Consider the following 26667-nt stretch of genomic DNA (forward strand, 5'->3'; position numbering starts at 1 on the left):
AGAGGAAATCGTCCTTCCACCCGAGGCTTCCCTCTGCGAACTGCCTGCCTTACACAGTTATGCTGTTGCCGATGTGTTTCAATAACCCGAACCTTTGGGTCGTATCCTCAGGGACCGTATCGCCGAGGGTCCAACGATGCAACTCAACTCCATCAATACAGCAAAACCCCCTGGTCGTCGTCTGCCCCAGGACTTGAGTGTAAGGTTGGCGAGAGAGGGGCCCAACAATTCGATTGCTGCTGCACATCGCAATGGACAATCCCTCCAGTCCCAAGACACAAACAGCAGCAGCTGTTGCACTCATCATCTCCATGTTCTTTGCCTCTCTCTGTGTGTCCTTGGCTCTTCCCTCCCCTTTTCTCCCTCTCCGCCATACTCGCCTCACAAACCAGCAGAGCAGGTTCATCAACACCAGACCAGTCCAGTCCAGTCCGTTGTTGAGCTCGCACATTCATCCTTATCAGCAAACCCGCATGCCCCTGGCAGCCGCACTAATGCAGGTGAAGTCGGCCGTCATCTTCCTGCTCCCAAAGTCCACCGGCGGCGTCCAACGGCCTGGACAACACTCACGGGCCTTGCAGCCCTGCCGTCCGTCCCGCCCAACCCCTATCCCCATGATACGGATCGTAGTGAACTTCCTGAACGGCCCAAGGCTGCTTTGCACGTAATGCCCGAACGGCCGGTCCTCATCTTCTGTCCAGAGTGTTCTCTGCCCTCCGTCGACCTCCACTGCATCGCTTCATTGCCCCCATCCAGAAGCTGCCCATTTCTTGCACCGGCCCATCGCCTCTGGTGGCCCGTTGCACCCAAGACTACCCTGCCGTGCCATGCGCAGTGCATGCATCAATCCACCAATCCTTGATATTGCACTCTCCGCTATATACCAGGGGCACCACAATTGCTACTACGGAGTACTGCGGCCGACCGACCTGTTGGCCCTTGAGATGGTGCTTGGATCCGCGGACATCGGCTTCAATCCTTCGATGCTGGGTTCCAGAGCAGGGCGAGGACGAGGGCGGATGGCACGCGCAGGACGCCACATCGCGTGAGCTCGGCGAGGACGGCCACCACCACCACCACCTTACCCTTCGCAAGGTCTTCCTCCCGGAGTGGCGGCCGGTGGTGACTTTATGGCGTCGGAAAGCAACACTACTAGAGCCGGATCAGCGGCCCAAAAGGGGAATCGTCGAGAAGCATGGTCTCCGCGTTGCGAGTGAGAGATGGGAGCATTCTGGGGCCGCCATGCTGCAGAGGACGCACCTCACCTCACCTCAGCTCGCCTCCTGATTGTCATTGCCATCCAGCATCTGCCCACCGGTGAAGGTATGTAGTTAGTTCCCCGTTGGCTAAAGGGATTTTTGGAAGTCCCAATATGTGCATCCCCCACCCGCCGCTCGTGTCAAGGGGTCCTGGACATGGCCCCGCGTCACCATCGCTGGCCCTCCCCTCTGTGCATGCTGTCTTCTTTGACTTGGGCTGAACGGATGGCCCGTGGAGGAGCTTGTTTGCAAGAACAGACATTTGAACGCCCGCTTCTCGTGGTCCGGGCTGTCATTCTTGGACCGGAGGATCAGTCATGTCAGTGAATGCTGGAAGATAGTGGCTTGCTAGGGACCCTCGACCCCCCTGGTGATCCAAGCATCTTGTTCTCCAGGCACGAATAGGCAGACTGCCCGTTGTTGAAGGATCACCGAAAGCCCAAGGGGGCGGTGCAGGAACACATACGCTTTCGCAGAGCACCACCACCACCACCGTCGTCAGTCTGATTGAGCGCGCTCCCCGGCAGACAGACCAAACAACAATGGGCATCACCGGACGAGGGAAAGAGAGCACGGCCGGAAGGGTTCAAGTCGCATCCCGTACGTGCGGACCAAGGCCTGGAGGTAGCATCGTCTCCCCCCCGCCGCGCCGCCGGTGAGAGGTGAGTAAGACTGAAGTTAATACTTACAACCAAGGTTACCGATGAGGTTGCTTTGCTTGGCAAGCCACCACCCACCGTCCCAAGATAAGCTACAGAACAAAGAACGCCAGGGCCAGTTTGACAACTTTTCGTAACGTAATGGATCCAGAGCGTCGGGCTCCGAGTCCCTCGACCCCTCGTCGCTCCCATCCGATCCCATGCTCTCCCATTCTCCTCCATCGACGCGGAAAGCCGCAGCAGAACGCCAGAGAGAAGCCGAGGGCATTCTGTTTATCTGTGCCTCTTGCACGCCGCCCCGCGCCCGCCCGCCCACGTTTTGCTGCCCATGTTCATTTCCAGACTTCTCCAGAGCATCCGCGCCGATCGTCTGCCAACCACATGGCGAAGCCGCCAAAAAGACGGCCCAACTTTAGGACGATCAACGGGGGTCTTGCAAGGAAAGCCATTGAAACTAGCAATTGGCAAGATGCCTTTCGCAATTTCTCTGTGATTCTTCCTTTCGGACTTTCAAACTCTGTTCCTGCAGCACTGCGGCGAATCGGCCGATTTGCGCCCGCAGACAGGACAGGACTGGCGAAAGGAAACCAACAGAGAAACATTAGAATGTCAGCAGCATTGCGCTGGGCGATCATTTCTGTCCCAGCCTCCGTGCCAATTTCTCATCTGTCACATTTTCGACTCCTGCTTGCCCCCCTCATGCACTCCGCATCACCATCCTGCGACGGCCCAAATCCCCCTCGCTTGCAAGTGTTTGGCATCCTAGCGGGCGTTTCTTCGTTTCACAACAAAGAAATCTTGTAAGCGATGATTGACATCTCGCAAACGTGGTTTGCTACGATGCCATCACCGGTTTTTCATGCCTGCGATGCGTCTGCTACGTTGCACGCTATACTCACCGCAATGAGGCAAGTTTCAGGCCGGTCGGTCTCTCAACGCATCGATGTTCTTGGGGGACAATGATCATGATGAATGTATCCGGGGAGATAGGGTGGTGGGTGGTGCCGGAGAACGCCCCGCCGATCACAGAGCCACTTTGCTCCGGATTGGGCCGAAGCATGCCGGCATCGTGTCCCCGCTCCCGCTCACAGACGATCCGGGTGGACACCGCACTCTCCTCCGCGCCCCGGGGTTCTCCGGGAAACCGGGCCCGATGATCACTTCCGGACTGGACACAGCGGGCCAGGATACGACGGACGAGGGGAATAGGGAATGGGGGCCGCCCGCGTGCACGGCACCGACGATGGCCTCCGCCCTCCTCTCGTTCCGCCCACGGGCTGTTGGCGCCAGGTGGAAAGGGCAGAATTCCGACCGAAAGGGGCTCTAGGAGTATTTCTCTCCTGCAAAACCCTCGCGGCGCCCACACTTTTTGCCCACATCTTCATCCACTTACCCCCGATTCTATTTCCCGATTCCCCGAGTGCCGCACCCAAAACCAACAAGTGACCGACGATAACTCCATCACTCAGACATGCACCAAGTGGCACTCAACTCCTGAACCTCCTGAACTCGGTCTCGGTAGTGGAAGCCCAGTTTGTCGAGTAGTCCGTCGTGAGAGCTTCATCTATCTTGACAAGTCAATGAACACAACCCAAACTTGAAGCGCACCAACCCCAGCAACGTAAACCCGAGTCAGGAGAGCAATTTATCGACCGGCTCACGCGGGAATACTTGCTGCCGTTCGGTCCGCGGCGTGGATGTGCCGTCACGTAATTCCCAATCTCCACTGAATAACGTGCGTGCAGCGATAAAACAGAGCAGAGCTTAATTTTCCCCCTCACCCACCCAAAGCTCCGAGCACCGCTGATCATCAGCGGTGATCGCGTTGATCCGGTCCTGTCAACCGAATATCAACAGCGAGAGCCACATATAACCAACCATTCGAGAATCAAGCTTAAGAAAAGACGAAAAAAAAAATGGGATGAAAGACTCTGAAGAAGATAATGAAGAAGAACCACTGTCTTTGCCACTAATTTGCCCCCTTTCCCTCGTGTTGGACCCTCCTCGGCTCCAGATACGATGCCACCGCGACCGGCCAAGTCCCAAAAACCGACCCCAGGATGCGGTGCTTTTCCGAGTCTATCGCGTTTGAGAATGGCCAACACCCCCTGCAAGTGGACTGACTGCACTGGGCAAAAAGCCCTCTCTTTGGAGGAGTTTCCCGCCCTCCTCCCAGCCAAGAGGGATTCGATGAAGAGTTTCAACGCAAACTGGCGTTGACTTTCAACCCGTGCAATTTCAATGTTCCGGAATCCTCCCCCGTCTGATTCGAGCGCTTGAGCTGCATCTGGCGAGCTGTCAGCGACCGTTGGTGTGCCACCTCATGTGCTTCCCGACGCAGACACGATCGCCAAGGCGGCACTCGAAATCGTCTCGTGATGTCTGCTGCAGCACAAGCGCCGGTAACGATTTGCCCGTCTGAACACAAACGGGAAAGTCAGCTCAAAATCCGGGGATGACGGCCTCGTTGATACGACTACAAGCTGCACATGGCCATGTAGAGTTGCATGCTGCAGGCCGGCACTCGGAAACCCCAACTTTCACAATCCCCAATTCCCGTCACTGAGGCCCAATATTTCCATATTTCCCCCCAAAATGCTCCAGTTCACGGCGAACATACAGCAAACGCACCGCGGCCACTGCTCTTGTTCATGCGGCTTGGCTCTCATGCGCACCACTGGGACGACGAGAGTTCGCATTCCCTGCCCTATCCGGGTCGTCTGTCCATTCAACCTCCCCTCCCCCCCTCCTGGGTCTGTCTCTCTATGGACCCCTAGCTGTTTCTTTCTCGGTCTCTCTCCACTGTCAGCGGCACGCACGGCAGTTCCTGGCTCTTCAATGTCGCCTTGAAAGCTTAGCCCAGACAGTTTGTCCGTCCTTCATTGCTTATTCGGCCCTGGTCCAGCACTTTTCGAGTCTAAACCGGGCCCACGGCAGGCTGAGCTTAGATATGCAAGATCGGACGACTGCAACATTCAAGCCCAACCCTTCATCTCATTGATGGAGTCTTCCCTGGCAGCTGCTCCATCTATATTGCCGTCTTCCCATCACCAGCCCAGGTGTCTCCCAGTCATCGAGGGCAATTTCCGCCAATAGGGATGGTCAGTGGATGTCTTCGACGAGAGTTGTCCCTCATGCTCCCTCCGACAACCTGGTTCTAACCTTCTCCCGAGCGATGGCGTTTGCTTGACGAGAGATCTCGGCCCCATCCACCGCTGTCAGGTTGATCTCGTCCCGGTGCTTGGCGGTATATGTATCGTGACATTCCCATCGTCGTTTCTTTCGGTTTTCCCCTACCTCCCACCGGCCTCTCTCTTCGCACCAATCCACCACCACCACCACCCTCGTTTCAGCCGCTTGCTTGTCTTCTTCGCCGACATGCGTTTCGGTTCCGTATTCTCCCTCGCAGCTGCGCTGCTGAGCGCCACCGTCCAGGCTTATGGCAACCCCGGCGCCTGCTCCGGCCAGTGCTGGTCTCACGACCCTTCCGTCGTCCGCCGCGACTCCGACGGCACCTACTTCCGCTTCGAGACCGGCAGCAAGATCGGCATCTGGAAGGCTCCCGACCTGGTTGGCCCGTGGACCTACCAGGGCGCTGCTCTCCCGTCGGGTAGCAAGATCAACCTCAAGGGTAACGACGATCTCTGGGTAAGTCGGAGTAGTGTTTCACAACCCCTCCTTTTATCACGAAATCGGATGAACTCGTCCCCTCGCACACAAATAAACATGTCACCCAGCCAAGATACCTTTCACAATAAAACTGGCCTATAGGAAGCTACACATACTTATACAAATCTACTCTCACATAGGCCCCTGATGTGAACAAAGTCGGAGACCAGTACATACTCTACTACACCGTCTCCTCCTTCGGCGTCCAAGACTCGGCCATCGGCTATGCCACCTCTCCCACCATGGAGTACGGCTCCTGGACCGACCACGGCGCCACCGGCGTCGCCTCTAAAGCCGGCAGCCGCTACAACGCCATCGACGCGAACCTCGTCCAGACCGGCGGCAACTACTACCTCAACTTCGGCTCCTTCTGGTCCGACATCTTCCAGGTGCCCATGACCAACGGCGGCGTCAAGGCCAACGGCAACCCCTACAACATCGTCCTCAACACCACCGCGCCCCAGCCCGTCGAGGGCGCCTTCGTCTACGAGCGCAGCGGCACCTTCTGGGCCTTCTTCAGCTCCGGCTCCTGCTGCGGCCTCGACAGCAACCGCCCCTCCCCCGGCAACGAGTACAAGATCTTCGTCTGCCACGCCACCTCCGTCGCCGGGCCCTACACCGACAAGAGCGGCAAGAGCTGCACTGCCGGCGGCGGCACCCTCCTCCTCCCTAGCCACGACAAGATCTACGCCCCCGGCGGCCAGGGCGTCTTGGTCGACCCCAAGCGCGGCGCCGTTCTCTACTACCACTACATGAACACCGACATTGGCTACGCCGATTCGCAGACCCAGTTTGGCTGGAACGTCATCTCTTGGTCTGGCGGCTGGCCTTCCGTCTAAACGTCTCGATGGCTACTTGTATGGCGAGAGTTTTCAGGGGTGATGGTTATTATCTTCTTGTCAATATTTCAGTCCGGTACATATACAAAATGGACTGATATACCTTTCACCGTTCAATATTCAACATTGGCTTCCTATTCTTGCTGTGCTTTTCTGCGCAAAAAAACACATTTCACACGTTTGTCCCACTCGTATTGCCTCACTTGTGTGGCTAAGTCCTCAAGTTGAGAGGCCCATGACTCTTGTCCCTCGGCCGTTGTTTCAAGGCAGTTCTCCAATTTTCCCGCCCTCGGAGTCCCCCGGGCGCCGGCGAACTGACGGATGCCACCCTCCCAAGGTCCGTGACTCCAATATCAGTTGTGGTATAGGTCATGTCTAACAGACGAGTTCCGTCAATCCATTGGGACGATTCATATTGTGAAAATCAGCGTGGTCTGGCCGGAAAGCATGAAGTAAACCTGATTTTGAATACTCAGTGTCGATCAAGAGCCTTGAGAAACAGTTTCCACCAAGCCTCTGTCAGGCATTCAATTATAACAGGAAACATGTTGCAAGTTGTGAAACAGGTATCACTGTCTCTGCCAGGTCTGCTGCCAAGGAACCAGCTTCGACACCACGATTTCCTCAGTACTGTGAAATTCTCAGCGTCAAGAAGAGGATTGGATTGTTCAAACTCAACAGTAGAGCAAGCAAATATCATGACGTGACAGCTCACATAGACAAACTCTCATTGTGGTTTTTAAGATGCACTGATATCATTATTAACTACACTATGCTCTACGCAATACCCTGACTACCAATATTCGTTATGGTCATCACCAAATTGGTCATTAGCCGATGCCTCTAGGCTCTCTCGCAATCATCTACAATCATGAATGGCTTCGTCTAAAACAGACCGAAGCAGTTGGCATAGTAGGTCACGGTCGCACTCCAGTCGGAGAAGACAGCGTCAACACCAACATCCTGAGCAAGAACGTGGAGCAGGTTGTAGACGTCGCCGTCATTGTTGGTGACGTTGGCGATGGAGGTGTAGTAGTAGCCGCCCTTGGATCCGTCACCCAAGAAACCGGAACGCTCCAGAGACCAGGAGACGAGCTTGAGACCCAGCTCCTTGGCCTTCTTGGCGTAGCTGCTGGGGACGATCTTGCCATCCTCGACGGTGACGAGGTAGTAAAGAGGGGGCGCCATGATCTTGACACCTGCGGCAGCGAACTCGGTGAGGTTTGCGACGGCTCCGGGGAAGGTCTCGGGGGTGTCGCCGCTCTCGTCGAGGAGGACAGCCTGCTTGCCGAACTCGGGCTCGGCCTTGAGCCAGTAGAGGACGTCAGGGTACCAGAAGGATTGAAGAAGAACGCGCTCGGGGGCGATGCCAGCCTCCTTGTACTCGTTGACGATCTGCTGAGCGTACATCTCCTGGGTGTAGTTGCCCTCGAAGGGCATCGGGACCTCGGGGAGTTTGAGCTCGGGGGTGAACTTCAGACCAAGGTCGTTGGTCAGGGCGATGTGCTCCTTGTGCGACATGACAGTGCCGCAGGTGGCGTACAAGTCGGTGCGGTAGTTCGGGGTGCCGTGGAGGAAGGCCTCGGGCGTGGTGGCAGAGGCGTTGAAACCATCCATCTTGCTGCAGAGCGACTTGAACTCGGCGAGAGTGATGTCTGAAGTGCAGCACTTGGCGGTAGCAGCTGTGCCGCTGGAAGCGGCCTTGAAGGGAGTGGTGCACTTGTCATTCAGCTCGGGAATGGCGACGATGTTGGTCGTGGTGTGGAGATCGCATTGGGAGTGGCGGCACACCAGCTCGCGGTCCTTGGTGAAGGCAACGTCGCATTCGAGGACACCAGCACCCATACGGGCACCTGCCAGGTTGGACTCGACGGACTCCTCGGGAATCATCATTGTGCCGCCGCCACGATGACCAATGCTCCAGCTCGAAGCCTTGATGGGCTGCTCGGTACACGACTGTAGCTTGTCCTTGAGGGGGCCTTCGTCCATGTCGTTGACCAGCCAGTAGGGTCTCGGGCCCAATTGGATGTTGGTGATGGGCTTGTAGACCGGTTCCGACTTGTTGTCCGACCTCGGGTACGGGACGGCACCGACCTGACGGGCGGCGGCGGCAACGAGGCCGGAGACGACGACGGAGGAGTAGTGCATGTCGACGGTCGAGGAGGGTCAGTTGACTGTGGCCTGGGAGACAACGAGCAGACACGAAACTTGGCGATCAGCTTGGGAATCCGCTGATGTGAGGCCGAGGAGTTGGAGAGCTGGAGCTGGAGCTGAAGGGAGAGGAAGCTGGCAGACGACAGCTAGCAACGAGGCTGGCGCGGCGATCTTTTTGTAGGAAAGATGGGATTTCCGCCAAGAAGGATAGCTGCGCAACCATCAGCGAGATCCCCGCTGTGGGATCCATAATCTGATCGCTGCTGCATGTTTTGGTCTGATAAAGTAGGTTGACGGGTTCGTACGGGGAAGCAATGGGTCGAGATTGGACGAGAATTCAAGGCACACCGTCGGGCGACATGCTTGTATTCGGCATGGCCGTCGCGGTGCTGCTCTGCGGAAGGGCGGAAGGGCTGGCAGGTGGGCCGTAGGATCAACTGGTCATCAGCACGTGGTGATGGTTCCGGGGTGCATCTGGCAGACCGAGCAGAGCAGGGTGAGCAAACGGAGGCTTGGCGGGAAGGGACAAGCAGCGTGTTGGTGAAGCGATGACGGCCTCTGTCGGGATTGAGCGCAGGTGCATTGAGAAAAGATGTGTGCAAGGGAAGGTTGGACGTGGGGTTCGCGGTGTTGGAGGGAAACGCCCGGGATCATTGTGAGGGGTTCCCGGGGTACGTATCCACTAGTGCCGCTGGACGGCCCCGCTGTAGCTGCGGGAGGCGCTGCGTGTCGCCGGGAAGCCTCCTCATTCGCCAATTGACCGACCGAAGCTCGATAAGGAAGCTGCTGGTCGAGATGCTCTTTTCGCCGAGGCACGAGCATGCGCTGCGGTTTCACTCATGGCTGACCTGGCTGATACACGAGTCTTGCTTTTGACGTGGACTGAGGTGGTAACTCTTCTTGTTGAGACCGAGTAGACAGACACCCACCAGCTTGGTACGGTTTGCAGCTGGAGAACCCTCAACCCGGCGGCTCCTTTAACCATGTCAAGGTTTGTAGGCTAATCTTACAGTCTCCAAAAGTATGTCAAATGCGGGTTCTGCCAAGAATCCCATATCAGCTCCGCGAGTCAGCGGAATCTGATAGGGCGACTGTCAGAATTCGGTCTTGTGCAACATTTCCCATATGGGTCGGCATGGCAGCTGTGAGACAACACTCGAATAACTTCAGATCTGACCTACTTTTGGGAGTAAGAAACAACTGAACATCACTAAAGTATAGAAGAATGAGCCAAGATAAAATCGCAATTGGATGTACAATGTTGTAGCACAGCTAATTGACGCAGGTGTTGAAAACCATCGGAGGCCGCATTCACGATGCTGAAACTGGAGAAATCACCCAAACAACAGTATGACCCAAGGTATGCCACAATATCACAAGCCTTATGTCACAGAAGAAGAAACCAAAAGTAGATGAAAGTGATTATTATTGGCAAAAGCAGACATATCTGCCGCCTGAAAGTTCAACCATCCTAACGCCTCGAACGACAGTTACTAAAAGCCCATAACTCCGTTTCATACTCGAGGGGGTATTTCCACGTCATTCGAAAGGCCGTTGCATAACAAAACATGAAATCAACCACGTCCTTCCCTCCTTCATCATCTCGTCGTCAACTCAACATTGATTGGGTTGATTTAAGCACCGGGGTAGGCGTGGTTGGCCTTGGTGCTGTGGCCGCGCGAGCGCATGGCCTCGAGGGTGTCGAGAACAGTAAGGAACATGAAGATGGCCCAGATGAAGAAGGCGAACGCAACACCAGCCTGGGAAGAGCCGCAGTAAGTGTTGTTACCGCAGTTGGGGCTGCCGACGAAGACGGCGTAAGCGATGGCACCGGCGAACCAGAAGATGGTGGTGATGACGAGGAGTGCCAGTGAGACCAGCTTGTGGAAGAGGCGGGTCATGTACAGAGGGGTAAGGCCGACATAGGCAAGGACGAGCAGAGACCAGACCGAGTTGAAGATGATGAAGTTGACGATGTCGGGTGAGCGGGACCAGTTGCTGAACCAGCTGTGGTAGGCACTGGCGACTGTGACAAAGTTAGCGGTAGATCTATTACACGGTAGAGATTTTGAGCGTACCATAGGCAGTAAGGCCGAGCTCAATGATGGAGAAGACGGCAGCCACAATGTGGGCGATGGGAACGAATCCGAGAGCCATGGCGACGTTTGCGATCCTTGTCTTGGTGTTTAATGGTACGTGAAAGGTGGTGTTTAGGTAAGCTTGAAAGCTGACGAGGATGTCTGGCGCAGTAGAGTGTGTTGGTTCTGTTGGTTGTGGAGTGAGTGAGTGATCAGGGAATGGGTGGAAGAGGCGGCGACGGTGAATAAGTAGTAGTCCAAGGACAAGGCGAGCAATGACCAAGCACCAAGCACCAGAGATTTTCTTGCCTGGGGCGTGTTGAAGGACTGGATGGCGTCAGATGAGGTCGGGTGGGCTACCTTACCTACCTTACAAAGGCGGGAATGCAAGAGCTGCAGCGGCGCATACGCAGTACGGTACGGTACGAGAAGATTCGGTATGCTGGGCAACCCTGCTGCAGGCATGCTAGCTTTGTCGTCACATTTTGTCCGTCACTGCCGTTGGGCAGGAGAGAGGAGGCACTTTGCCTTCCAATAGGTTTAGGTGGCACGCCCAGGCCCCCGTCCCAAGTCGCTGTTACTGCGGACGGAGGAGTTTGCTGCCAGTTGGTGATGTGCGCTGCGTAATGGGGTTGGGGCTGGAGGGCCGACAATGACGTGGTTCCAGCTTGACTGGCTACCATGACCTCATTCTTGATGCAGTCGACACGGTCCAGCCAATGAGAGGCGGCGCTAGGCCCTCAGCGACGCTAATTATCAGCCACTTCAGGCCACTCAGCGTGGCGGGTGACTCTAAGCCCGGTCCAGTGTCCAGTCTTTGCCTTAGTTAGGTAAGCGGTGGGGTGTGTGCCGTGTACGAATAGCGGTCGTGGTGTCTCCCTGCTCGCATCCTCCATCATCTGCGATCCCAGCGAAAATCGCCCTTTCCTCATTGCTGCTGCCTCTGTCCCTCTCGTCCCTCTGCATGCCAAAAACTGGAATTTAGGGGCCACTGCTCGGGAAGCTGTTGCCGTGTGGTGGTGTCTTTGCTCCGGCGCGCCTGACGCGAGGAAAAGAAACTTCAAGCTCCTACTAGCGTCCCAAGGCTTGGAGTACTTGAGTACCTAACGCAGTCTTGCCGTGTCGATGAAGTCAGCATTGATCCATCGTCAGTGCTCCCCGGTTGCCTCTCACCTCTTCGTTCTCAAGACCAAAACGCGGCCGAGGCAACGCGCTGCCAGATGTCTCCAGCCCATGTTCCAACCCAATCTGGATAACCCGTCTTGCTGTCAAGACAAGCAGCTGAAACCTCCAGTTCCCTCCCTACCTCACAAACACCATACCCTCCCAAGTCCATTGGCTTCTGTCATCCACAATGCAAGACAGCCACTGAAGGCCTCTCTCCTCTCACCTCACCCCCCTCCCCTCGCGACCCTGCATGCTTGGCCTGTGATGCACCGACATGGATCTCTCCTCGTTGGAACCACAGACCATCCATCCATCGTCCAACTACCGGTGCTAGCCAACCACCTACCAAGTCATGTAAAAGTAGATGTGTGCCCAAGAAGACCTCAACCACCTCACAATGACCTAACGCCGGCAAAGAGCGGGTCGCCGCCCGGTCTCGGCTCCGGCAGGGCGACAACAAGCCTAACTGCCCACTGCTCAGTACCAGCACTGAGGGAGGTGGACAACACCAGCGGCTCCACCGCCCATTTCTCCCCGACGGAACCCTTATGACGTGGGTCGGCCAGCCAGACCGCCAGCTTCCAATCGTCTGCCACCCAACCTCTCCTTCTCCAACGGCTTCAGAGTTTTACCTCCGTTTGCAGAGTTGCCCGGTGTCGGTGTGCTTATTCGTACAGCCGCTGCTCAGCCCAGAACCCAAAACCCCTGACGCGTCCCGCCTCTTGGCTCTCTGCAACCCTTCCGATTTCCCGTTCGCCAACACGAACCCTGTGAACCCTGAGATCTTGCAGTCGTCCCACCTCCAGACACCGTGGATGGTGATCCTACCTGTTCCACCCAGATTCCGACGGAACAGTCAAATCCGAGACCGTCTGACCAACTGGCTGGTTATCATGACGCAAAGACTCAAACACAACACATTTGGATGGTTCGTCTGTGTGAGACATATCTCACTTTAGTGAATCCTAGCGCTATGCTTTTCATGTTGGCGGAATGATTGCGGGGCAATGGTCTGTATGCAAAAATTTGGACATTATGTTGAACATGGACACCATCTTGGTGTACTAGCCGTCGTGTCACAGAATTCAGATCCATTCATCAACGACATATGTCCATGTTAACAACTAGCGCATATGCAAACCGTTGCAGGAATGCCCCATCGTGGATATGTGCAGACTTCCTCTATGTACGATGGCCACTCACAATGCACTCCTCGGCCTCACATGGCCAAGCTTCGTCCGTCATGAGCTCCAGCACAGACGTTGCCAGCAGCCATGGCGCAGAGACCGTTCCCAAACTATTCACTCAACAAAACACACAAGAAAGGTCCGCTAGCGGATTGATCCGGTTGGCATTAAGCTTGATCTTCGACTAATATCAACGTCCTGTCACGTCGTGACAAACGGGTAGCGTCCGTCTACCTCAGTCCACGTGCGGCGCCGCACGGTTGGCACTATGCGCAACCCGACAGTGAGTCGACAATTCACATTTCGCAAACGCGGGGATCAAGGAGCAAAGCTTTTCATCTCTACCCGGGGCTCACCTACAGCTCATCGGCGGCGTGCGGGCCCGGACCCCACGGGCCAGGACCCCAGATGCCACCGCTACCCCTGCGCTGCTCTAACCCCTTGTTGACAGCCTTGAGGTTGTTATAATCGGGGCCGTCCTCGCCCAACCCCCATGCGAACACACCGCCGAGCCGCATACGGTCAACGAGGTCGGGGAACTTGCGGAGGATTGCATCGCCGTTGTCGTACGTCCAGAATCGCTTCTCAGCCCTATCGAGATAGTAGTAGCCGCCGCCCTTCTCATCATACTTGCCGTCCTTCTGAGCCCGCTCAAAGGAGCCCTTCACATCGTCCGGAACTCCGTCATTCCAACTGAAGCCACCGGTCTGTCCGAGATCGCCGCCCGTAACGGGATCCTCCATCAACGGCGTCGGGCAGCCGACTTCCAGGCCATCGGGGCAGTCCGTGGTGTGGAACCACTTGGTGTAAAAGGCGAACCCGAGATTGATCTTGTGGGCGGGAACTCCACGGGCCATGTAGTTCTCGACGGCGATGCGGGACAGCTCCATACCGGTATGGTGCTTCGTGACGTTGTCTCGGCGGTTCATCATGTCGTAAGTCATGACGTTGACAAAATCAAGAGCGCGCTCGATCCGGGGAGTGTGCTCCTTGGTGAAGGCAATCATGTCGCGCTCAAGGCCGGGCGTGGCGGCCGAGATGAGCTTGCCTTTGGGGAGCTGTCTGCGGACCTCCTCGAGGAGCAACGGGTACGCATCGATCTCCCATTTCTTCTCCTCGTTGGTGATGTTCTTGTAGTCCTCGCCGTTGCCCCTGATACATATGTTAGAGGAGCAAAGCAGTTGATACAGACTTTCAACTTACCCAGGGTACTCCCAGTCCATGTCGATACCTACGATAGTTAGTACTCGATCATCATTCTCTGTCAGAGCGGAATAAGGCCATACCATCGGCACCGGTAGCCTTGACCATGTCGGCAACGTTCTTGGCCCATTTCTCGCGAGACTCGGCGGTACGAGCAGCCGTGTCAAAGCCCTTGGTGTCGCTCCAGCCGCCAATGGCGACCATGACCTTGGTGCCGGGGCGGAACTGGGTGCGGACCTTTTCGACGGTAGTGAACAGCGGCCACTCAGCGACGTCCTTGTTGAAGGTGTCGGAGTTCATAAACGCAAGCTCCACGTGGGTAATGTGAGACACGAGCTCCTTGGAGGGCACGTTGGGGTGTTGGCTGCGGCTAGTCGTTAGCAATTTCACCGGTCGATGAATGCGGTCAAGGGAGGAGAGCAACAAACCCGGTAAGGTACATGACGCAGCGCAGATTGCCATTGCCGGCGTACAGCTCTTCCTCGGCGGACGCCATGGCTGTGGACGCCTGTATGATCGTTAGGACACCGCCCAGGACCGTGGGGAGCAGCTTCATCGTGTAAGATGCTGCCAAAGACAGACGGGTTCTGGATATCTGTCTAGCTTCCGGTGGTGGTGTAGCGTGATCGGAATGCGTCGACGCGCTGTTCTTCCTTCACATAGGACGGAGGACTGTCTGTGAGTGGGTGTGTGTGTGAGAGCAAGAGGGAAAGAGCACAGAAATAAGAATTAAGAAAGAGAAAGGCAAAGTCGATGCGACAGCGGTGGTGTCTGTTCGTCCGTCCGTTCTTTCCGCCCTTCAATTCGATTCACTGGAGCTGCCTCCGACCGCCGCGGTGTGGGAGGAACACTTACCACAGCTGGGATCGACTTGGTGCAGGAACCCCGCTGTGGCGGATGCTCCCTTCAGTCCAGTGTGTTTCTGCGTTTCCTGCAGCTCGCTTTAGCACCTTCCCGGCCTGTAATTCGATGAGACGTTGGGGGAAAGACCCCGCATCAATTAACCTTAAGGCGACCCGGCATTCGACGACACTATCTTACCTTCTCAACTCTAGAAAGGTAGGAACTTACGTTCCGTCTTTTCTAATCATAAAGCTTTGGAAACATCTGAGAAACCGGTGGGAGGCTTTCCACGAGCTCATGAACAGCCACTGCTAGGTAATGCCCTGGTCAAGGGTCAGTCCGAATGATTCGAAATGTCAACAGCAGCAGTTGATTTGCTGCGGGATCACAGTTTGGATTGTGGCTCACATTGGCGGCTGTGTCTTGCATCGTATTCACCAGAGCAAACTAATAGTATGGACGAACATGGGACCGAAATGTAGCATCATCGGTCTCGGGAAACATGCGCCGTATCCGAACTGGCTCTCAAAACTTCCTTTCTCGCCTGTGCCGTGTCTCCGAACATGCGAGCCAGGACCCTCCCAGTTGATCTGCAACCTCCCCCTGCATCCTGATTCGGCATCTCGGTGAGAGCTCAGGTGGGGCCGTTTCACCCCGGTGAACGCTCTCACCTTAAAAATTTCGTCCTGATCTGAGCTTCGGTCAGCTTTTTCCACACCTTGTCTTGGACCATTCCACCACTCGCAGTCAATTGTTTGTGTGCCCAGCATACCCATTGAGGCCGCAAACATGTTCGAAAACCTTTGCACCCTCCCTCTGTCGGCCGATGTCTTCACGCAGGCGCTCCACCCCACCGAGCCGCTGCTGACCGTCGGCCTCTCATCAGGCCATGTCGAGACCTTCCGCCTTCCGGCCCCGGTTGACAATGGCTCCGATGCATCTGGCGATGCTGATACCAGTATCTCTTCCACCGGTCGGGGCATGATTGAGAGTGCTTGGCGCACGAGGCGACACAAGGGGAGCTGTAGAGCCCTGGCATATGCCCATGATGGATCTGGTCAGTAGCTAGCTACTGGAGAACTGCTCCTTTCGCGATTCCTCAACTAACACATGGTCTTGATAGCCGTTTACTCCGCTGGAACCGACGGCCTGATCAAGCACTTCTCTCCCGAGACCGGCAAGGTCATCTCCAAGATCGTCATCCCCTCCTCGAACAAGCAGATCGATGCCCCGACCCTCATGCACGTCCTGAACCCCCAGAGTCTCCTGATCGGCTGCGACTCCGGCGCGATGCACATTTTCGACCTTCGCGACGGTGCCCCCGCGTCCAAGCCTGCTCAGACCAACTTCCCTCACTCCGACTACGTCTCCGCCGTCGTTCCCCTTCCCCCTTCCGCCGAGAGCACATCTGGTTTCCCGAAGCAATGGGTCTCGACTGGTGGCACCACCCTCGCCGTGACGGATGTCCGCAAGGGCGTTCTCGTTCGCTCCGACGACCAAGAGGACGAGCTGCTGTCAGCATGCTACGTCCCTGGTCTCGGGCCCAAGAACAACCGCAACAACGGCGTGGTGGCTGTCGGATCCGCCTCTGGCGTGGTTACGGTCTGGGACAGAGGTGCGTGGGATGACCAGCAGGAGCGCATCATCGTCGATGGTGGCAAGTCCGGGGGCGAGAGTCTGGACGCTCTGGCGTTGGTGCCTCAGGAGCTCGGTTTGGGTAAGAAACTGGTCGTCGGTCTCGGCGACGGCAGCTTGAGGGTGGTAGACCTGGTCACCCGGGACGTCGACCAGGTCGTCAATCTCCGCCACGACGATGTCGAGGGTGTCATCTCCGTCGCCTTCGACTCCGAGAACCGGCTGATCACGGCCGGCGGCAAGACTGTCAAGGTGTGGGAGGAGCTGTCGGAGCTTCAGGGAGAGGGCGACGACGAGGACGAGGACAGCGATGACGATAGCGACGACGAGGACGGAGCGACGGGCAAGCGACGTGCTGGCAGCGACAGTGACGATAGCGACAGCGACAGCGACGGTGGAAAGAGGCAGAGCAAGCGCCAGAACACGGGAGCGGCCGCCGCGGCTGCTAAGTTTGGCCCCATGGGTGCGCACGGCATTTTGGGATTTGATGGCTTGGATTAAATCGATATAAAATAATGATACCCCTCCTCCAGGGCCATCTAAATAGAGATAGGCAACCAATGGAACTGATTCAACTCTCGTTGTACAATTGTGGCGTTGCATGGAAAGAGAGGACTTGTAGGTCACATTTTGAGTTCCAGCGCACATCCACATTCCGGCCGATGTCGACTGCCGATCTTCGACGCCGGCCCCGGGGCTTGAGAAACCTCCGCAGCGGTCGGACCCCGCTCCCCGCCGATGACGACTCACTGGCAACTTATTAATGTCGTCTCGGCCTCAACTTGCAGCTCTGCACGCCATTCGTGACATGCTCTGATCGTTGCTTACACCCTGACTCGAACAAAGACATGGATCCAATCTCACCATTCGTCTTCGGCATCACTACGCCAAAGGTTTTCTTCGGGCCCGGCACGTTGAACGAGCTACCCGGCGAGCTCAAGTCTCGAAACCTCGCGAAGCCGCTCATCATATGCTCACCCTCTCGGACATCGCTCGCGACCAAGATACAAGCGAAGTTGTCGGAAGCCGGCATCACGGACAGTGAGATCCTCGACACCGCCATCGTCCACAACCCGAGCGACATCATCGAGCCCGCCGTGGACCGCGCCAAGGGCCGAGATGTCCTCATCTCCGTCGGAGGCGGGAGCGCCGTTGGCCTCGGGAAAGCCATCGCTTACCGCACGGGGATGCCGCAGGTTGCCATCCCGACGACCTACTCGGGCTCGGAGATGACGCCAATCATCGGAGAGACCAAGGACGGCAAGAAGACGTCGTACACGGATCCTAAGATCCTGCCCAAGGTGGTCATATACGACGTGGACCTGACAATGGACCTGCCGGTCAAAGTCAGCGGACCGAGTGGTCTCAATGCCATGGCACACTCATGTGAGTATTCAGATCTTCGATGTAGGTACATCGCTGACGAGACGCAGTCGAGGCACTCTACTCCCGTCAAGCCAGCCCAATCACGGATCATTTTGCCCTCGAGTCCATCAAGGCGTTGTCTAGCGCTCTTCCTGTGATTGCCTCGAACCCGTCGTCGGTGGAAGCCCGCACGTCGGCGCTGTACGGTGCATTCCTGGCCGGGTTCCTGGCCACGGCGACCGGCATCGCGCTCCAGCACAAGCTCGCCCACGCCGCGGGTGGCACTCTCAACCTGCCCCACGCCGAGACGCATTCGATTTTCCTCCCGCACAGCATGGCGTACAACGCGAGCTGCTTCTCTGAGAGCATCATCGCCAAGCTATCGTCGGCCCTTGCTCAGAGCACGGAGAGTTCTGCCGCCGGCGTTGTGCAAGGTTTGAACGAGCTGCTCCGCCTTCTGGATATTCCGACAGGGCTCAAGGACGTGGGTATGCTGGAGAAGGACATTGGCCGCGTCACGGACGTTGCGTCGGACACGCCTTACTGGAACCCGCGCCCGCTCGAGAAGGAAAAGATCCGGGAAATCATCCGGAGGGCGTGGGCGGGCGAGCAAGCCAAGACGGATCTCTAGATGATGAAATTTAGCCAAGTAGATTCCGCTCCATAATTTGATCAGACATGTAGATTTGTTGTCTTCCTGGGTTATGTCTCATTCTTATTGCAATGGCTGACTGTCCTTATCTTCTCCATTTTGGCTCCGTTGTCGAGTGGCATAATCACGGCGTCTTCACTTCCGGATCATAACTCTGTCTGCTTAGTTGCCTCGGTAATGTTGTTCGGTATATTCTCTTGCATCATCTCTACGCTCCCATGACTCAATACGTCTCCGTCTCTTCGGAGCTCTCATCCTCCACGAAGCTACTGTCGCCTTTTCTTCTAAATCGAGCCAGTTGTCCGGTGCAGAAATCGCTTGATGGATTCTTCCAATATTGAACTCTAATGCAATTATGTATATTGAAGTCATGTCTAGTCTTTGTCTAGATGGTCGTCTTATGCACCGGGCCTCGAGTAGTCGAGCTGTCTAACTCTCTTCCATGTCTCCCTCACCACTCTCTCTTGTGCTTGTCGGGCGGTCTCGGTCTCAGTGGATGCTGCGGGACTGGTTTACATTAGCCTCAACCATTCTCCTGTTTGTTTAAGGCCGACTCACCGGATTGCTAGGTACGATCTGCCACCCAGTTTGGCATCTGGAACGACGGAGGTATCTTCTGGTGGGTTAGCGATGGTCACGAGACCACCAGCCTCTTCGAGAATTGCAATTCCTGCAGCAACGTCCCTGGGGCAAAACTGTTAGTGCCGGCATATAACGTCAACTTCCAAGGCCTTTGACATACCACTCCCAGCAACCGCCCTCCCACCAAATATCGAAAGATCCCATGGCGGTATACGCGAGATCCAAAGTGGCACTGTTCTCGTCAGCATAAGGTCCCCATGCCGAGGATGCTGCGGCTCTCACCTTCCCAAACTCCTCATGCCGTGAACCATGCCGCCCTTGCCACCTCTTCCGCCCCTCTCGGCCGCCATGTTGACGAAGCTCTCGACTTTGCGGTGCATGTTCCCATCCGGCTTGTCGCGGCGGTCCTTGCCCCATTCACACGAAAACACACAGCCGCTGGGTGCATTGGCTGGCAAGGGGCTCGGGACCAAGGGCAGCTTCTGGGTCTCGTTCATCCATGCGCCGTGGCCCTTGAGCGAGGAGAAAGTCTGGTTGAGAAAAGGGGCATTGATGACGCCGATGATGGGCTTCCCCTTTACGGCGAAGCCGATGGAGACGCAGAACATGGGGAACAGGTGGGTGAAGTTGACGGTGCCGTCGAGGGGGTCGACGATCCAGGTTGGGCTGTCGTCGACAAGGTAGTCGCGGGAGGAGCCGGCCGAATATGTCTCTTCGCCAATGAACCTGCCAGATGTGTGAGAATCGTGGCAAGAGGCTGGCTGGCTGGCCATCATCACAAGTTGACTCACTTGTGGTTGGGGTACTTGTTTGCGACCGATGTGTGGATGAAGGCTTCGACTTCTGCAGCGGCACCAATTCCGTCAGCAACTCATCGCGAGGACATGTTCATGAGCACTGGAGCATTAGCGCACCTGTGTCGGTCTTGGTGACCAGGTCGACCGAGTTCTCCTTCTCGGTGAAGACCTGCGCATCGCCGCCGTCGAACCTCGACCGCGCCGCCGTCATGAGCATGGCGCCCGCATCTTTGCCCAATTGCACGGCAAAGTCGTAGATTTCGCGAAGTTCGGCGTCGCTGATGTCCGCCATTGTGTCGTTTCCAAGTAAAGCCGCCCTGAAGAATTGTCACAGTATTTGGCAAGTTGGGAAGAAAGGACAACGAGTCGCAAAAGATGAGAGAGCAAGGTCAGTTGAAACCTCAAACCAGCAACCGTAAGCAGCACACCACTGGCAACCTAACGCGACAGCAGGCCATCAGTCAGAAATTGGGTGACTCGACGGCGTGCTGCAGGCTGGGCCGCCGCCAGCCGAGTGCTGGAGACAGCGGAAGCACAGCGGGATGACGTCCCGCGCTGTTATCAGGTCGCCGTGGTCCCTATCAGCGGGGCATCCCCGCATCTGCCGCGCCTCACACTGGACCACCCAGTGAGTGCTCTCCAACGGCTCCTTTTAGCGGGTAGCTTACCGAAGAGCCCCCAAAAGGCCCGGTAGCAGCGTGCTGTGGACCTCCGAGTCAGGAGCTGTGTCGGAGACTTGGTCCCTGTCGCCGTCACCCCTCCCTCCACCTCTGCCCCTCTTCTCTCACATACCTTACACCACACACCAAGACCTGGGGAAGAGGGAGGCCAAGCCATTCATTCACCTCAGTACTCCAGGACGAACTGCAACCCCGAAGGAGCCGTGTGGGAGAGGCTGTTGACTTATGCCCGTTACGTGAGAGGCTCGAAATCCGGGGCAGCGCTTGTTTCCCCGCGGTTCGGTCCCTCACCAACACCTCCAGCCAAGCCAACTGTCTGCGATGCCGGCAGAGCATTCTTGACGAAACACGGATCAAGACTTATCCACTGACACGAATCAACTCATTTATCAATCACAATAGCCTCGCCGTCTGAAGTCGTGAAGCTTGCTCAATCAATTGTATCAACATCCATCATTGAGAACAATCAAAGCCGTCCCCAGGTCCTACCTACATCTCCATCCTTCACAATGGCCAGCCGCATCCTCCTCATCAACGGTCCCAACCTGAACCTCCTGGGCACCCGTGAACCCGCCGTCTACGGCTCAACGACGCTCGCCGACGTCGTCTCCATGGCCGAGAAGCAGGCCTCTGATCTGGGCATCAAGGTCGAGAACTTCCAGTCCAACCACGAGGGCGCCATCGTCGACCGCATCCACGAGGCCAGGGGCAACATCGACGCCATCGTCATCAACCCGGGCGCCTACACACACACGAGCGTTGCCATCCGCGATGCCCTCCTCGGCGTCGACATCCCCTTCGTCGAGTGCCACATCTCCAACGTCCACACGAGGGAAGCCTTCAGACACCACAGCTACTTGAGCGACAAGGCGACCGCCGTCATCTGCGGGTTGGGCGTCTATGGGTACACAGCGGCCATCGAGTTTGCGGCGAAGCACATGAGGATTAAGCAGAAGGCTTGAATAGGATTAATTGATCCCCTCCTGTCCTCAAAAAGTAAAAGAATAAAACATGTAAATACTGTACAATCGCTGTTGCAATCTTATGCAAATGTGTGTCATGACCATCATGTAAGGGACTCCAACTCTAAAGCGACGCCGTCACGGCCGTCGAAGGCTCTTCCACTCTCAGCTTCATATCCCTTACCAGCTTGCTCCAGGCCACGGCTCCTCTCTTGGCCAGCTCCTCGGGTACGTCGTGGTCCTCCTCCGACATCCTCCTGTTGAACAGCTCGAAGCTGACCCAACCCTCGAAACCCAGGCCCTGGAAGATGGCCGCGCAGATCTCGCGGACGGGGAGATACGCTCCCCTTGAATACTCGCCGTAAAACAGACGGCAGTTTCTTGACCAGGACATGCGGGACGGCTGCTCGGCGTTATAATAAGGGTGCGTCGGGCATAGCGGCTCGGCGAGGCGCTCGGCGTCGACGACCTGCACGTAGATAATCTTGGAGACGTCCACGGTAGTGAGGAGCCTCTGGATGGAGTCCTTGACCGCCTGCTCGGCGTCTTCTGTCCTGCCCGAGGCGGCGCAGGGGTCGGCAAAGATGCGGCCGGCAATGTTAAAGGTGTCGAGGCACATTCCGAAGTTGGGCCTGTCGACCCGCTGGATGACCTCCCAGCACGTCTCCCATACGTCGACTCTGGTGCCCCACGACAGGCTCTCATATGAGAAGCGGATGGGCGGGTTGGAGGCGGCACCGATGTCGGCAACCTCAGCGAGGTCCGCGATGTGAAGCTCGAGATCCTCAGAGACCTGTTCGGCGGGAAGGACGTTGCTGGGGATCTGGATGAGGTCGGTGCCCAGGACGTGGGCGAGCTGGATCCACACGCGCAGCTCCTCGACCCTGCGGGCGTGTTGTTCGCGGTCGACGAGGCCCTCAAAGTGCTGGAAAGGCTGGAGGCAGATGACCTCGATGTTGCGAACGTCACACATCCTCTTGACAATCTTGGAGGCGGCGATCTGGTTCTCGAGGAGGGCGGCACCGCCGGGGAGCTGCTCGGCGACGTCCATGAGGTCCTCGTGCCAGAGCTCGATGCCTTGGTAGCCGTACTTTGCTGCCATGTCCATCTTGTGCTCAAAGGAGTGTCCAGCCCAGCATCGGCCGAGCGACATGGTGCTGATACCCAGGCGTGAAGGCATGGTGGGCGGAATATGTGATGTGTGGTGTGAATGGGTGTATGTGAGGTGACGGCAGAAGTCAAAGGGTATCAAACGCAGAGTAGCACAGAAGCAAAGGTGAAGGAAATAATAGTAGGATGCTTTCGAGAGGATGATGAAAGAGGTTGGCTTCTGCGAGTACCTAGGTAGGCGGACGAGATAAGAAGTAGTATGTATGTAAGTGGGAGTCGACGGGGTAGGCAGGAGAGGGGGATGGAGGGAAGTAGTCGAAGGGAAGCTCGCTCGTATGTGTTAGTCCTCGGCAGCAGGGGATCAGGGAAGATTATTTGCAGCTTGCAAATCGAATCATCGAGTAACGCACGACAGCAGCAGCCCGTGTGTTGCAGAACGACAGGAAGACTGTCCAATGGTCTCATACGGGCCCCTTCATCCCCGGATTGCACCGGGTATCCGAGTGGACTTGGGGCAGGAAAGTCATTCACCCGCCACCAGTACAAGGTACTTTGCGAATGCAGAGTACCCCATCTTATCAGCGCCATCGCATGCTTGCAGAGCACGGCGATCTGGAAACTCTGGGGGTGGCCGAAGGTAGCCGGTCCACTCTGGGGGTTGCTTTCCCATGTGCCAATGCACCCCGCGAGTGTGTGTGGTGTTGCAACTTGTAAGAGATGCGTGACGGCGCCCATCACCAAGACCGGTAGTTGGTGGTGTTGCGCTGCTTGGCAGCTGGTGACGACAGCTCGCCGAGTGCCGCCGGGCTGTCAGGCTAAACGCTTCCCCTGGCGGCCCGCCTCCACTTTTTCACTTCTTCACTCACTTTCTTGACTGAGAATGAAGGATAAACATTCTTCAGCTTCGCCACGGAAGGGTGGGCGGCCACCGAGCGAGCGAATGACCGCTTTCTCACTCACTCTCAATCGCTCCCTTTCTTCGTTGCCTCTGGCGTCGTTTTCCCACGCTTCCGAGGCCCAGATTCTTCGGCACTTCTCACTAGCTCTCACTCCCTCCCTCACTCTCTCGCTCATTCGGGGTTTCTCCTCAGCAAGGTACCTAACGTGGTCGGTCTCTGGAGAGTTCTTTGCCGGGAGCGTGGAGTGAGTGGAGGAACCACGCACACACAACAAGTCCCTCGTTGAAACTGCGAGTTTCCGATCCATGAATCCTTAGCCCTGATGGAGTTTTGAACCGCAGTCCGATCAACCCCATCCAGAGCCCCGGACTTTTCCCCGTGTCCCGCAAGAACAATTAATTATTATTGGACCTCATCACCTGGCCGGCAGAGAAAAGAGACGCAACCCAAGAACAAAAAGTGGCCTCCAGATCGTCTTCTCCAAATCTGAAGTTCTCATAATAGCCACTCAAAGAATATCCGTTTCCAATTCCTTGCTTGACACATATTTCACATACAACTATCGCCATTTTCCTCGTCTTACACGGCCTGTCACTCAGTCGCTCGGTCACTCAGACTTTCATCATCACAACACAACCAGAGATACCCCTTGTCTTTTTTCTTCTTTAGTTCTCATCCACAACACGCACACAGCCAAAATGGCCAGCCCCGCCGTCACAGAAAAATTGGTGGACGACACCATCGCTACCAAGATTGAGCAGCTTGACCGCCACGGCTACCTCTTCGGTCAGAAGATCACACATTCCCTGTCACCACTCCTGCACAGCACCATCTACGAGGGAATCGGCCTGAAATGGGAGCAGATGCGTCTGGACTCGGCAGACCTGCCGCTGTTCCTCGAGCTCATCAAGCACCCCAAGTTCTACGGCAGCTCCGTCACCATGCCCAATAAGGTCGCCATCATCCCTCACCTCGACGAGCTGACGGATGAGTGCCGCGACGTCGGCGCCTGCAACACCCTCTTCATCCGCGAGCGCGACGGCAAGCGGATATACTGCGGCACCAACACCGATGTCATTGGCGTTCGCGAGTCCTTCGTTCAGAACGTCGCCGACCCGGATGCCGTCTACCACAACAAGCCCGCCCTGGTCATCGGCGGCGGCGGTGCTGCCCGCAGTGCCGTCTACGCCTTGCGCAAGTGGATGAAGGCCACCGACATTTACCTCGTCAACCGTGACAAGGCTGAGGTCGACGCCGTTATCGCCGAGTGCACCACGCGGGGCTATGGAGACAACCTGTACCACGTCTCCACCGTCGAGGAGGCGAGGGAGCTCGACGCCCCCGGCGCTATCGTCTCCTGCATCCCCGACTTCCCTCCCAAGACCCCCGAGGAGATTGTCGCCCGTGAGGTTATCGTTGAGTTCTTCAACAAGCCTACCAAGGGCGCCATCCTTGAGATGTGCTACAACCCCACCCCCTTTACTGAGATTGGTGCCCTGGCCGAAGACGCCGGCTGGCAGGTCATTCTCGGCACTGAGGCCATGATCTACCAAGGTCTCGAGCAGGTTAGTTGTTCCCCATCTCTCATCTCTAGTGAAGCTTACTGACTGCGGACAGGACCGTTACTGGACCGGCAAGGAGGTTCAGGACCTTCCCGTACAAAAAGTCAAGGAAGTGATTGCCGCCAAGCTGGCGCAACACTCAAAACTGTAAAAAATAATGAAAAATTGAAACGACTTGCATAGATACATTCATAGCGACTGTTTTAACAAGACGAATTATGATATTTCATCATTTGGCAATGACTCTATGTTTCCATGTTCATCTGAGTGTGATGGTCATCTACATGCCTGAAGATCCTCGGGTTAGCCCAGTTGCCCAGCTTGTCAGGCCCTTCTATCCAGTCACCCAGTAATGAAAAAGTCTTGGAGTCTCCTTTGGGGTATCCGCTCGTGTCTCAAATGCTCATCTCATTCCTGCTGCTTGTAGATTTTATTCCATACATGCATTCACACGGGTGACGTCTACTTGGTGATTGCATTTATGCATGTTGACCGAGGCTTCCTAAGTGAGGATCACAGACAAGCCTTCTCATTCCATGTCAGTCATTGGAGTCGATGGAACCTTGCATATGTGAAAACATATTTATATAGCTGGAACTGAACAAACATCTCAACCTGCACACACGCATCAAAAGTGATGCACTTCCTTACCAGAACGGTCCAGTAACATCACCAGGAATTACTTTTAACTCTGCTACCATGAGCCTCATGAGACGCAGTTCTTGCGCTTGCATCAACAGCTTAACATGATGAAGACTTCTCCGGCCATGAGCCCACTTCAAGACATAGACAGACGAGATTGCGATGTGATAGCGGTCCAACTGCAACGTATGCGGCTCCAGAACCATCGATATCTTCAAATATTGGGGCGAGCTAGACGGTTTTGGAGTGCCGTCTTTCCGTGTTCTCACTGCAACCTGCAGATCAACGGAACATTCATCAGACGCGAGCAGTCCAAGAGAATGCAAAGTTGTGCATCAGATCAAAAACGGACAATTGAGCCTCATTTAATGCCGTGATGCGAGTTGTGCTGTGGTTGCGCGTGCGTTGCGCGCGTCTCATGCAAACTTCACACAAACCAAACGACGGAAATAAGACTCATTTCCAGCTCATGCATTGCACTTTTTCAAACAATCCTGCATAATCTTGAATAACTCGGACTCTGTCCGTCGATCGTTTGGGCCGGTCCCAGATTTCGTTTGGCTGGTGGTTGAGCGGGTGAATGTTTCCCACGCGCCCGGAAAAAGACTCAAGCGCCGCCTCACCTCGACGAAAATCGCACGGGAATCATACGGGATCGCACGACAAACTGTGGAAACTCTCCATCTCGCAGACGGGACGAAACTCGATAGATCTGTTATATAA

At 56.1% G+C, this 26667-nt stretch overlaps 10 protein-coding genes across 10 annotated transcripts; 5 read left to right on the top strand and 5 right to left on the bottom strand.

Annotated features, from left to right (window-relative positions):
• Positions 1 to 5296: 5296 nt before the first annotated feature.
• abnA-0 (putative arabinan endo-1,5-alpha-L-arabinosidase A) lies at positions 5297 to 6426 on the top strand (the record flags this gene model as incomplete). Its single annotated transcript, XM_032023640.1, has 2 exons — positions 5297 to 5566; positions 5728 to 6426. The coding sequence occupies 2 exons, from the start codon at positions 5297 to 5299 to the stop codon at positions 6424 to 6426; spliced, it is 969 nt and encodes a 322-aa protein (XP_031879553.1).
• An 885-nt stretch (positions 6427 to 7311) lies between these two features.
• On the bottom strand, positions 7312 to 8574 carry CGGC5_v011736 (Extracellular protein; the record flags this gene model as incomplete). The annotated part of the gene is made up of 1 exon (XM_032023638.1): positions 7312 to 8574. The coding sequence occupies one exon, from the start codon at positions 8572 to 8574 to the stop codon at positions 7312 to 7314; it is 1263 nt and encodes a 420-aa protein (XP_031879631.1).
• Positions 8575 to 10214: 1640 nt separating this feature from the next.
• CGGC5_v011737 (Non-classical export protein 2-like protein 1) lies at positions 10215 to 10737 on the bottom strand (the record flags this gene model as incomplete). Its single annotated transcript, XM_032023637.1, has 2 exons — positions 10215 to 10606; positions 10659 to 10737. 2 exons carry the CDS (start codon positions 10735 to 10737, stop codon positions 10215 to 10217), a joined length of 471 nt encoding a protein of 156 aa, XP_031879632.1.
• A 2510-nt stretch (positions 10738 to 13247) lies between these two features.
• CGGC5_v011738 (Endochitinase 42) lies at positions 13248 to 15238 on the bottom strand (the record flags this gene model as incomplete). The annotated part of the gene is made up of 8 exons (XM_032023636.2): positions 13248 to 13278; positions 13373 to 14164; positions 14216 to 14243; positions 14299 to 14579; positions 14644 to 14723; positions 14798 to 14802; positions 15071 to 15146; positions 15221 to 15238. 8 exons carry the CDS (start codon positions 15236 to 15238, stop codon positions 13248 to 13250), a joined length of 1311 nt encoding a protein of 436 aa, XP_031879570.2.
• A 609-nt stretch (positions 15239 to 15847) lies between these two features.
• Positions 15848 to 17194, top strand: JIP5 (WD repeat-containing protein JIP5; the record flags this gene model as incomplete). The annotated part of the gene is made up of 2 exons (XM_032023635.1): positions 15848 to 16115; positions 16182 to 17194. 2 exons carry the CDS (start codon positions 15848 to 15850, stop codon positions 17192 to 17194), a joined length of 1281 nt encoding a protein of 426 aa, XP_031879571.1.
• A 347-nt stretch (positions 17195 to 17541) lies between these two features.
• tfdF (Maleylacetate reductase) lies at positions 17542 to 18689 on the top strand (the record flags this gene model as incomplete). Its single annotated transcript, XM_032023634.1, has 2 exons — positions 17542 to 18079; positions 18127 to 18689. The coding sequence occupies 2 exons, from the start codon at positions 17542 to 17544 to the stop codon at positions 18687 to 18689; spliced, it is 1101 nt and encodes a 366-aa protein (XP_031879575.1).
• Positions 18690 to 19108: 419 nt separating this feature from the next.
• qa-x lies at positions 19109 to 20381 on the bottom strand (the record flags this gene model as incomplete). Its single annotated transcript, XM_032023633.1, has 6 exons — positions 19109 to 19217; positions 19269 to 19394; positions 19453 to 19524; positions 19575 to 20018; positions 20084 to 20135; positions 20207 to 20381. 6 exons carry the CDS (start codon positions 20379 to 20381, stop codon positions 19109 to 19111), a joined length of 978 nt encoding a protein of 325 aa, XP_031879569.1.
• An 897-nt stretch (positions 20382 to 21278) lies between these two features.
• Positions 21279 to 21731, top strand: qutE (Catabolic 3-dehydroquinase; the record flags this gene model as incomplete). The annotated part of the gene is made up of 1 exon (XM_032023632.1): positions 21279 to 21731. One exon carries the CDS (start codon positions 21279 to 21281, stop codon positions 21729 to 21731), a length of 453 nt encoding a protein of 150 aa, XP_031879568.1.
• Positions 21732 to 21855: 124 nt separating this feature from the next.
• qa-4-1 (3-dehydroshikimate dehydratase) lies at positions 21856 to 22911 on the bottom strand (the record flags this gene model as incomplete). The annotated part of the gene is made up of 1 exon (XM_032023631.1): positions 21856 to 22911. The coding sequence occupies one exon, from the start codon at positions 22909 to 22911 to the stop codon at positions 21856 to 21858; it is 1056 nt and encodes a 351-aa protein (XP_031879574.1).
• Positions 22912 to 24438: 1527 nt separating this feature from the next.
• On the top strand, positions 24439 to 25453 carry qa-3-1 (Quinate dehydrogenase; the record flags this gene model as incomplete). Its single annotated transcript, XM_032023630.1, has 2 exons — positions 24439 to 25305; positions 25358 to 25453. 2 exons carry the CDS (start codon positions 24439 to 24441, stop codon positions 25451 to 25453), a joined length of 963 nt encoding a protein of 320 aa, XP_031879572.1.
• Between the last annotated feature and the right edge of the window lie 1214 nt (positions 25454 to 26667).

The sequence above is a fragment of the Colletotrichum fructicola genome (assembly GCF_000319635.2).
Source record: "Colletotrichum fructicola Nara gc5 chromosome Unknown KSG_Nara_v1_contig07, whole genome shotgun sequence".
NCBI lineage: Eukaryota > Fungi > Ascomycota > Sordariomycetes > Glomerellales > Glomerellaceae > Colletotrichum > Colletotrichum fructicola.